The sequence below is a fragment of the Phodopus roborovskii genome, unplaced genomic scaffold (genome assembly GCF_943737965.1).
Source record: "Phodopus roborovskii unplaced genomic scaffold, PHOROB, whole genome shotgun sequence".
Lineage (NCBI taxonomy): Eukaryota > Metazoa > Chordata > Mammalia > Rodentia > Cricetidae > Phodopus > Phodopus roborovskii.
In genome coordinates, this window is record NW_026125175.1 from 30,378 (window position 1) to 41,370 (window position 10,993).

General features: G+C 42.7%; 1 protein-coding gene across 2 annotated transcripts; it reads right to left on the minus strand.

The window, feature by feature from the left end:
• Nucleotides 1–282: 282 nt before the first annotated feature.
• Nucleotides 283–10,666, minus strand: LOC127226498 (ARL14 effector protein). 2 transcript variants are annotated; one of them, XM_051190569.1, is made up of 5 exons: nucleotides 10,601–10,666; nucleotides 4,444–4,929; nucleotides 2,805–2,932; nucleotides 1,504–1,728; nucleotides 283–1,018 (listed from the first exon to the last, which is right to left on the minus strand). In XM_051190569.1, exons 2-5 carry the CDS (start codon nucleotides 4,864–4,866, stop codon nucleotides 964–966), a joined length of 831 nt encoding a protein of 276 aa, XP_051046526.1. In that variant the 5' UTR covers nucleotides 4,867–4,929; nucleotides 10,601–10,666; the 3' UTR covers nucleotides 283–963. The 2 variants fall into 2 exon arrangements, with proteins under 2 accessions (XP_051046526.1, XP_051046535.1); XM_051190578.1 differs by lacking the exon at nucleotides 10,601–10,666 and adding an exon at nucleotides 6,193–6,215.
• Nucleotides 10,667–10,993: the final 327 nt, after the last annotated feature.

The window sequence follows — 10,993 nt, forward strand, 5'->3', positions numbered from 1 at the left end:
CTTCTTTCTCTGCCTGTGGATACGGGTGTAAAGGTCTCAGATACTGCTCTAACATCTGCCACCGCCCTCCCTGACATGACGATGATGGACTAAGCCTCGGAACTGTAAGCAAGCCCACATTAAAACGCTTTCTTTTATAAGGATTGTCTTAGTCACGGTGTCTCTTAACAGCAATAGAACAGCAACTATGACAAATGAGCAGCCATTTATGTGCTATACTTATGCTTTACACATAAAGAGGAAAATTCACCCAAAATGCATAGATTTAAAGTGAAAAGCTGACAGTGTAACAATCATTTGTGTTCATTTCTAGTTGGAAGAAAGAAATGTATTTTAGCACTTAGGTATCTAGGTTATTTTCAAAACAGTCTAGTAACATTCAACTACTCTGTTGCATGGAGATCAATTTTCTGTGTCATAGGCCCTGTTCCCAGCTATGGCCTGGGACTATTTGCATAAAGTGAGGGGGTCACAACACCAAAGAAATGCTAATAATCAAGAGGATGAGAATTTCTATGACCTTTAAATCTCCATCAAGATATCAAAAACTTGCAGCAATAAACGGATAAGAAAATTAAAGTGTGTGTATTAAGAACTGAAGTTGTATTCTATTGCCCAAAATTAGTCTGAATATTGTTTGCCCATTTTGTTAATAACATATTAAATAGGAACCTTTCTGACCATTCCAATGTTGTGAAGTATCTATTTACAATAAGTAGCCTTGAATGTGAAGCATCACTTTTCTTGGGGCAATCTTCCTTTCGTCACAGCCACTTTCCTCAGCAAGGTAGGCAAGTTCCCATCACCAGGTTCCTCTGACGCATGTCTGTCTCCAGAACAGCAATGGCATCAATACTCCGTTGTCTACAATTCCATTTACGACCGATCCAAATTTACTTCCAGAATGGTCACTGCTCACTTCTTTGCTGTGCTTTCATCTTTGCTGGCCAGTTATTTGGGTGATCACTTTTGTAAAATATCATATGGGTGACAGGGAGATAATAGACCATATGCTTTGCTGTAAGTGAATTAAATAACAGTTGTACAGAGAGCAACCACTGGCAGAACGGAAAAGCAGCTCACGACTGGCACAGAGCACGAAAGCACAGTGGCTAAGCGCGTCCTGATTTCTGCACTGAGAACTCCATGCAGCTAACAGTACACTGAGGTAAACTCTAAGCTGCATTAGGCTGCTAAGAGATGGGTAGCATTCAACTAAATCATCACAACTCAAATCTGTGCCTATGGGAAGGAACCCTACAAGGTGCAAACTACCTACACTTGTTAGACTGGCCCAGACAGCCTTAAAGCTGGCTCTGGAGAAACAACCCATCTAAATTGACGTCAAATAAACAACTTGAAGCACCCCAAATGCAACTAAATTCATACTAAAGTGCTTCAAATTTATTTCTCAAAAGCTAGGCTATAACTAACTGCATTACAAAGCGACAGAATTTTAGAAAGAGAGTTTTAAAGACCCCATAGTTTGATACTATAAATTACCCAGCATGTTTATTATGGATTATTTCTCCGCCTTCAATTTCTATTTGCTCATACAGCCACTTGCGGTCGCAGCGGCATTCAGCCCCACATTTGGTAGAGCCACAGGTGGGGCAGGCGTAGAAGCATCCCAGGCAGTCTTCATCAAGGCAGTCACAGAGGTCCATGCCACTGAAAATGAGCAGACCCTGGCTGTCGTAGACTTTACTCTTTGCTGGAATAATTTGTCTGTAAAACAGAACAGTGAGCTGTACTTCATACATACTATTTTTTTTTAATATTTAGTTGAAATATTAGTCAAAAGGCCAGAAAATGACTGTTCAATTCCTTGTTGAAGTTAATCCAGGGCAGGTGAGGTGGCTCAGATGCTAAACACGCTTGACATGCAAGCCTGGTAACTGATTGCTGAACCCAAGGCAGGAGGCATAACCAGGCTTCAGTTTCCTTGACTTCCCCTCACACACAAGCATGGGATACACATGCATCCGTACACATATACACTAGGATGTGCATACAACATAATTAGAAGAAAAAAGAGTTCCATAGGGAAACGTCCCCCCAAATGACTTTACACAAGCGTACACCCGGATAGAATGAGTAACCGGTAGTGCCTCCTTTACTAGTTACCAAATGAACACAGGACACTCTCTCCCCAGAGGTCTTATATTCTAATCAATCTGTTTCATGTTTCTTAATAACTTCTGGCAAATCTGATCTGAAAATATTTTAAGTCACTCCATGGAAAAACCCAACAGATGGAATCAAGGTAAAAATGTCGATTCCAGTTGGAAAATAGCCTGACCTGTTGTAATAAGTATGTCAATACTTCTTGGACATGCCCAATTTAAGGACATATTTTAAACGATTTAGTTCTCGTTTGTTCTATTGACTGTTCTAGAACTGTGTGTCTACTTTGGGCCTGTGAAAAATCGAAAGTACTCTTGGGTTCTCATAAATGCAATGACCTTTGGGCCAGCTCTCTCCCAGGAAGCAGATATATCAAGAAGAGATTATCAGCATTAAGTTTTGTACACAGTAACTTGGTCAAACTAAGACATTTCTTCAACCATTTTAAATTTCATTCCAAAACATTACCTCATTCACTTCATGCTAACTTCTCAGAAAGAAGCTTCTAACATTTGAATGGACACTTTACGTTCCTATGAGTAACAGCCTAAGCTTTTACTAATCAGTATGATTTAAAATGACTGGTCATAAAACTGAAAGTTCCGAGAAAAAAAATCTAGTGACTGCTAATGAGAACCAGCATGTTGACAACCTATTGATTGAGAGCCACAGCCTACCTGTCAGAGCCAGCACTCGAGTTCTTGGTGAGCTTCCTTTTCTCCCTTTTACCACTTTCTGGAGCAAATTCTGTTTGCTTTCCCGGGTTTGTGAACTGCAGGGACCTCAGAGCTTTAGCAGTTCTTCCCTGAATGAAAGTAAGGAAATTACAACCGTAAATGTTGACATCAATCAGTAGTACTTGGGAGGCAGTCTGGAACATATACAGTAAGGAATGTGGGAACATCCACTCTTCTAGTCTATATCCCACCTCCACTAGCCAATTCTCTCTACTGTTTTTGTTACATTAGTCTTTTGGACAGCAGGTGCCAGAGAATGGCATAATTAAGACAGCAATGGCTGCCACCACAGGGCAGCAAAACCCATTACACAGAACCTAGATTCCAAATGACAATTCTTTGTCCTTCAGAACCTCCCCCCTTTGAGAGGAGAGAAGCAATGAGGTTTCCTTTTCTGAACTACACTGTAACACTGTTTTAAGGCTTTGGTAAAACAAAACTCTGGTTCTTAAGGGTTTAACGCTGTTACTTGAGATAAAAGTAAGTGGTCTTTGGAAATACACCCAAAATCAAGACTAGGCAATGGGAAATTGGTCATTTAAAAACAGTGGAGATGAGGTGGCTGAAGTGATAGAATCAGCAAGCATCTATGACGACCTTCATATAGTACTGGGTCCTGGAGACAGGCCTGAGAGGAACACAATACACACAACTTAAAATTTTAATGTGGTTTATTAATACAGCAAAAAAGGAGATAACGGAGAAAATATGCTAGCAGCAGAAATTACACAATGCTTATAAAGAGACACTCTGAGAAGTGCTCCTTAGTGTATAAAGACAGCTTCATGATCTCAACTTTCCGATATAAATATCCTGCATATATGTTCACATATATATATATATATGTGAAGAGGCATGAAATACCTGACACTTCACAGTGTAGACTATGTGCACTTTGAGCAGAGGGAGCCCTAAATTTAACCTTAACTATATCTAGAACTTGGAGGCAGAAGCAGTTGAAACAGTCACAGATATTTAAAAAATCTTAAACAAGAATGGGATAATTTTAAAGGAGGAAAACTGAAATTAAACACTAGGACTGCTGGGCACTGTGACTGGTGCCTGGGAATCCTAGATCCCAGGAAGCTGATAAAGGATCTCGGCCATGAGACTGAGGACTACATGGAGAGTTCCAGGCCAGTCAGTCAGAGAGTAAGCCCCCATCTCAAAACCAAAATAAAAATTAATCATAAGCCAGGTCATTTTAAAGCTGTCCTGCACAAAAAGAGACATTCTTCCCAGTGTGCAATCTCCAGTAAATGATACATCCAATTAGCTACTCCAGTGTCAGAACAGTGTCCAAGTTTCCCAAATTGGCCTGTGCCAGTGTTCTAAAGGTTATTCCTAAAGTCTAAGAATAGAAGTTGTAGCCTTGGAGTCTTGGGCACATTACTTTCTCTTCCTAAGCCCTGTTTATTGTTCATTCTGGACCTTGAGTGTATAGAAACATTTTTAAACATAATTTTCACCTCAAACCTGTTACATGCAAATGAATGTAATAAAAAGCTATGATTCTTTACAGTTACTCTACCTAGCTTAAGTCCCAAACTGTACAAAGCACAATAGCATTTATACATACATCTGCCTCGGGTTTCCGTCTCTGGCGGTCATCAGGATCAACATCCACACTTCCATTGATGATCTGGGTACATTTTGGGCAAAGCTTCCAACCAGGTACCAGCTGTCTTCCAAACTTTGCACTCAGAAACGTGGCATCATCTAAGTCTATTACATGCAGATTCTTTTTGGCTAGCTTTTTGTGTATGTTAAATGGGTCACAACACGACTTTTGTAACTCCTCAAATCTGTCAATATAAATTTTTACATGATGTAAACAAATTGTATTATTGCCAGAAAGTGTCATTCCAGTCCTAAGCTGAAGTAAAAGCATATCATTTGATGACAACTCTTGCAAAGTCTTGAAACCTGTGTGCCGAGTGTAGAAGGTTTTATGGCAGTCATGTGTGGTCCGAAGCTGGACTCCAACTGAACATGGATCCATTATCCTTTTTTTTGTTTGTTTCCCCTGTTTTATTTTGTCTAGAAATCTCTTTGGTAGGTCAACCTAGAGAAAACATTAAAGACAGATTGGTACTAAAAACTCTGATTCAAAAAACAGCAACAAGTAGTAAAATCCAGAACTTCTTTAGAAAACAAAAGCAAAACAGAGCAAACAAGTAGGAAACCCCAAAGTCAACCATATGTAAATCATTTAACCACAGAATATGAGAATACTTTCTATCACAACTTAATATCACATTACATGGTTTAAGGAGAGAAACAGAATAAACAAGAAATATCCACAAGAAAGAAATAGAAGTTTAACAAACTGCTTAGAACTAGTTATGCGATTTAACAAGGATCCTGGCAACCAAAACACTGTAGATACAACATACAAACGTTGTAAAAGACACAAGACTTTAAAGGATTCTACAGATTCAGTACCATTTATATCAGAAGACGATTGGAAATTCTACCCTATCCCGCTGGAGTTTGAAAGATGGTCTGCATGAAAGAGTAATGGGCCAAGAAATGTGAAAGAAAAGAATAGCTGCTTTACCAGAAAGATAATATGGTATTGCTGTCGTATAGACAAACAGCCACACGAACAGACTGGGTTTGGTTGAATGACGTGGTACTATAAAGAGATGGGCATTAAAAATTGAAGTGAAAAGGATTATTGGCTAACATGGAAAAGGACAAAGTTATACCTCTTCTGAATGAACAAATACCAAATGCAATGAAGAATTATATAATCAAAGCTTAAACATTAAACAAAAACAAGAAAATATAAGAGGCTGTGAGCCCACTGCAGTATGGCTTCTTCCTCTGGGCACAGCATAAATCACCCTCCATCCATCTTGGAATGGAGATTACTTTGGTCTGGTAACCATAGCAACTAACTGACACAGTGATACTAGAATGGCAAAGGAAACACTTCACAGGAAGTGAAAGGTTAACTGAAAGAAGGAATCAAGGATATAGCCTCCAAGTGGTTGTCATTCACCACGGGGTGAGCCTCTAAAATATGTAGCTTGTTTCAGTGTTACCCACATTCCTACAAATAACCTCATCCATACTCTATCACATAAGACCAGAACCCTGGCTCACCAGAGGGTACATTGGTGGGTCGTTATTAAGATTTTCAGTTGGTATCCCACCTGTGGTAAACAGACGTCTGTTCAGGTCTCCCCAGGGAAAGTTAAGGAAACAAACTGTGGGATTTGCTGTACAAGATTATGGGCATGAAATGAGCTGAAGAGGCAGAGGACACACTGTAGTCCTTCAGAAAGTAAGCATGTGCGTGATGAGACTGACAGCGACTTACATGGCAGTTGCTCGGCTGATGATATGTATGATAAGACACCCAACTGGTAGGTCATCTGGAAGAGAGAATGAGATGGAAATGTTTACAGGGACCCAAAATCTTGGAACCCAAGGAGAGAGTGGGGGTAGGGTTGTGAAGGAGAAAACAAGGTAGAAATAAATGATCTTCAATACAGAAGGAAAACACACAATTCAGTGTGCAGATGGGATCCTTAACAATGGCCTGGGGCAGGAAACTCAAGGGTATTCTGCCAAAAATCCCTGAATAGACATAAGGTCCTGGGTTCAATTCTCAGGACTGTATTAGAGGCAGCCAACCTCAGTATTAGAGACAGAGGCAGAATGATGAGAAATTCAAGGTCATCCTCAGCTACTACAGAACCTCTGGAGGCCAGTCTGGGCTAGAGACTGTCTCAAAAGAGGGAAAATGTTACCTTGGAACTCAAAGTTTATTTTTAGAAATCCCAGCTTCTAAATGTTAAGTACATGGGGGATCTTGTGTGGGAGACCTTGGCGGATTCCATGGCAGGCAAGGGTAACCTAGGCAGAGGGACAAACATGCCAGGCAGAGCTTAAATGACAAGTTTTATTAGAAAGGGAAGGGGAGGGGGAAGAAAAGAGGTAAAGAGACACACAGAGAGAGGACAGGTAAGAAGAGGGAGACAGGAAAAGTCCTGTCTGTCCCTGGGGAGCAGCAGGAGAGAGCAAAATCTTTCTTTTAAAGGGGTCCTTTGCACCTGGCCTGAGGTGAGAATGCACTGTCTGAATGCATTCTGCCAGGTACAGGGGCAGGCCAGCATAATGCCTGAATCCTCTAGAGTACTATAATTTATGATGGGTGAATAGTTAAACTGCTTGTCCAATCACCACATTTAAAAAAAGTATACAGGTGTTTTTCCTGTACATGGGTGCAATGCTAGAAAGTGGAACATTGGATACCCTGGAACTGGAGACAGTTGTGAGCTGCTATGTAGGTGCTGGGGATTCAACCTAAGTGTTCTGGAAGAGCAGTCATCTTTCCAGTCCCTGTCACAATACTGATTTTAAAGTAAGCACCTCTCTGGTGTCACTGTTAAAGAAGAGTTGTCTACAGTTGTTACCATACAGAATTATCAGACAAGTCTGTCAATTTGTGCTGCTGATAATGAATTAAAAGATTTTATTTTCATTACATACTACATGTTGCTAACAAGTAAACCCCATCTGTCTGAAATTGGTATCTAACTGGGCAATCTGTACCTTTATCTGCTAAATTTGGCAACCCCATTGTCAGAACCTTCTAGTAAGCAGAAACTTTGCTAAAACTGGCTTCTTGGAGAACAATTTACAGGAACTGCTTGGCTTAAACGTCATACCTGAGGATTGCTGTTTTTTTTGTCAGACAAGGCTGTTGGTAACGGACAGATGGCAGTGTTAGCCATAAAGCATAAGGACCCAGGTGCTCTGGTGCATATCTGTAATCACGGTACTGTGGAAACGGAGGGTCCCTGGGGCTTGTTGACCTGATAATCTACCTGAAACAGGGCAACCCAGCCAGAGCAAAGAGATTCAAAACACAGTGGAGAACAACTGAGAAAGACACTCAAAATCAACCTCTGATCCCTGTGTACACCAGCCACCCCCATTGTGCGCGCACACATACACAATCTGATCGAACATACACTGATGCAGTAAAAATGTAACTTACAAACATTAAAATTCAGTGATGACCTACCAATACCATTTACTTGGGTAAACCATCAGTGTAAAAGTGCACATGCCTGAGGTCAAGCCAGGCGGCCCATGTACTGTCAAAAGTCAGGCTAGCACAGACCTTTAGGCAGTCATCCATCTTGAGTGGTCACATTTTGCCTTCTAAAGCTCACATACGGGTTGTTCCTCCTCTGCTCCACCCCTCCATCCCTCATTCCAGCTCCTTCTGTTCTCCACTAGGTTAAAGTTCTGCTGCTAACTTCTTCCTTACTCATTTAGTTTGTGTGCTGGGAACAAGGCCTACAACTACTGAGCCATTTCTTCAACAGCTTCATGTTGTTCTGTTCTTCCATGATTTTAACACAACTCCCTTAACTAAGGGTCAGAAATATGTGGTTGTCCCCATATTTCACTAGTAGCTCTCTGGCTGTCCAGGAACTCAGGACATCTGCTTGCCTTTGCCTGCCAAGTGCTAGGATTATAAGTGAGTGCCTTTATGTCAGCTCAGAAACAGTATTATTTTACTGCTTGTGTATTCTCAGACCCAGCCAAAACCAGAATCACACCATGGGATAGAATCTGCAGTAAACAGGTGCGGAGGTTCCATGGACTTCTCTAAGTCACCTTGGACCATGTCAGCCTGGCTTCACCATGAACATCTTACCAGTGAAACGTCTTTTCATCCTTTAAACTGATTTCTACCCAGTTACTTGGTTAATATATACAAACGTTTGCCATTTATACTGTGACAGTAATGACTCACCGCCCTTTCCCTTTAGCGGATAATTAGAAGGCTGGTTGGTGACCCATGCCTTCAATCCCAGTTCTTTGGAGGCAGAGATAGGCAGATCTCTAACTCCAGGCCAGTTTGGTCTACAAAGTGAGTTGTTCCTGAGTTGTTCCAAGATGGCATAGAGAGACACCATCTTAAAAAATAAATAAATGAATAGGAATGATCAGTATGTTCCAGGCATTCTTTCTGATGAGTATAGCATATGGAATTCCCAAAGCTAGAAAAATAGATTCAGCTGGGTGGTGGTGGCCCACACCTTTACTCCCAGCACTTGATAGTCAGAAGCAGGTGGATCTCTGAGTTCAAGGCCAGCCTGTTCTACAGCGTGAGTTCCAGTACAGCCAGGGCTGTTTCAGAGAGAAACTTTGCCTCCCCTCCCCAAGTTTCTAGTAACAGGTCTATAACAAACACCATCCCCAAGCACCTCTAAAAGTTTTTTGATAATTGAAAGGGAAATTTTCAATCGTTCTAATTAAACCCATGTTCAAATACCTTCAAAATTATACACATTCTTATTGATAAATACTAACATTGAATACATTATACTTTAACTCCTGAATGGATCAGTGGATCTGCAGGCTCTTGTTGGATACATGTGGAATTGTTTATGTTACCTATTTTGTTTCCCCCAAAATACCTCTGACAAGTATTTAGCTAAACTCCTTGCTGCAGAGTTTTTTGTTTGTTTTTGTTTTCTTTTTAAACAGCCATTAACTGAATTCCTGGGGATTTCATCCAAGAGGACGCTCAGGATTTCCAGTGTCTACTTTGTTTATTCACTTAGGAATATTTTACTGAACTGTTCACCCCCACTGGGAAAAATACTTCTTAACCCAACTTTAGGATGGACGGTCTGTCTCTAGGTCCATCAAATTCGGCCAGTCCCCCTGGGCACCTCAGCAAAACCTCCCCGGAGTAAGCTGGCTCTAGGATTACATGGTCTCCAACTACTACCAGATCCAGCCGCCTGTACTTGCTCAAAGCTGTTCTTCCCATCATCACCTCATAGGGTGAAGGCAGGCACCATACAGTGTGTGGTTTCCAACCCATGGAAAAGGGTAACTTCAGAAACATGGCACCTTGTTACTTGTTAGTCCCACTCCAAGCCTGCATCAATGCACAGAATGATGCAAAACATCAGACAGGTCCAACAAACACTTATTGTGTACTGGGTACTAGAGTAGGAATTAAACAAAAACACCACCCATTACAATGCCTAACCAATCACATGGCCCGGGCTAAGAAGATTCTGAATGTAAAACATAAAGAGGGGCTGCTCTTCCAGAAAACTCAGGTTCAATTCCCAGCACCCACATGGTGGCTTACAACCTTCTGTACTCCAGTTCTAAGGGAATCAGGCACCCTGTTCTGACCTCCCTGGGTAGCAGGCAAGCACTGGACAGACAAAAACGCAAAGCACCCATACATATAAAGTAGTTTTAAAAAGTCGGGCAAGGCGGCGCACACTTTTGATCCCAGCACTTGGGAGGCAGGATTTCTTTGAGTTCGAGGCCAGTCTAGTCTACAAAGAGACTGCTGGACACCTAGGGCTACACAGGAAAACTGTACGGAAAAGCAAACAAAACGAAACGAAACTTAAAGAGCCAGGCCTGGTTACCCATCTCTGTAATCTGAGCTGCTCCCTAAATTGATGAGACTGGGGGTGGGGGAGTGAGACAGTTCAGCAGTGAAGCCCTGCAGCTCGCGCGAGGCCCCGGGTTCAACTCTTTCTGCAAACTACAAAACTGCAGGCTGCGGCCCGGAAGCGGTGGAGGGCCGACTGTGGTCAGGGCACCGCAGGGTTCCAGGCTGCTGCAAGCCGCAAGCCCCCTCCGCGTGCAGGCCTCCCCTCCCAACCCTCCTCCTGGTACCCCGAGGAGTCCCCCCACCCCCAATTCAAGTGCCCTCCGCAGGGTTCACTCACAGCCGTGCAGGCGTCCACCTTAGCTGCCCCTGATCTCCGCGGGCCTCCGAAAACACCGTATCTGCTCAGGACAGACTCAGCGTTCCACACTGCCGCCTGTCCCGCGCTGACACAGAGAGGACGAAGAGCGAGGCTAGAGAGGCTGCGTGCACCATAAAGACGAGCCGGGAGCTGCCTAGAGCGGAAGCCAGTGCGGCCGCCGCCGGAGGCGGAAGCGTTGGGCTCGGGGAGGAGGGGATGATTCAATCCAAAGCAAGAGTTGCTGCAGATGCTCGCCCTGGGGTGCTTCCGGCCTCCCCCGAGGAGGCCCTTAGCGATAAGGAGCTTTCTTCGTTTGCAAGTCTCTTCTGTCCTGGAGAGCAAACGTAGGACCGACAAACGCCCTTATCCTGG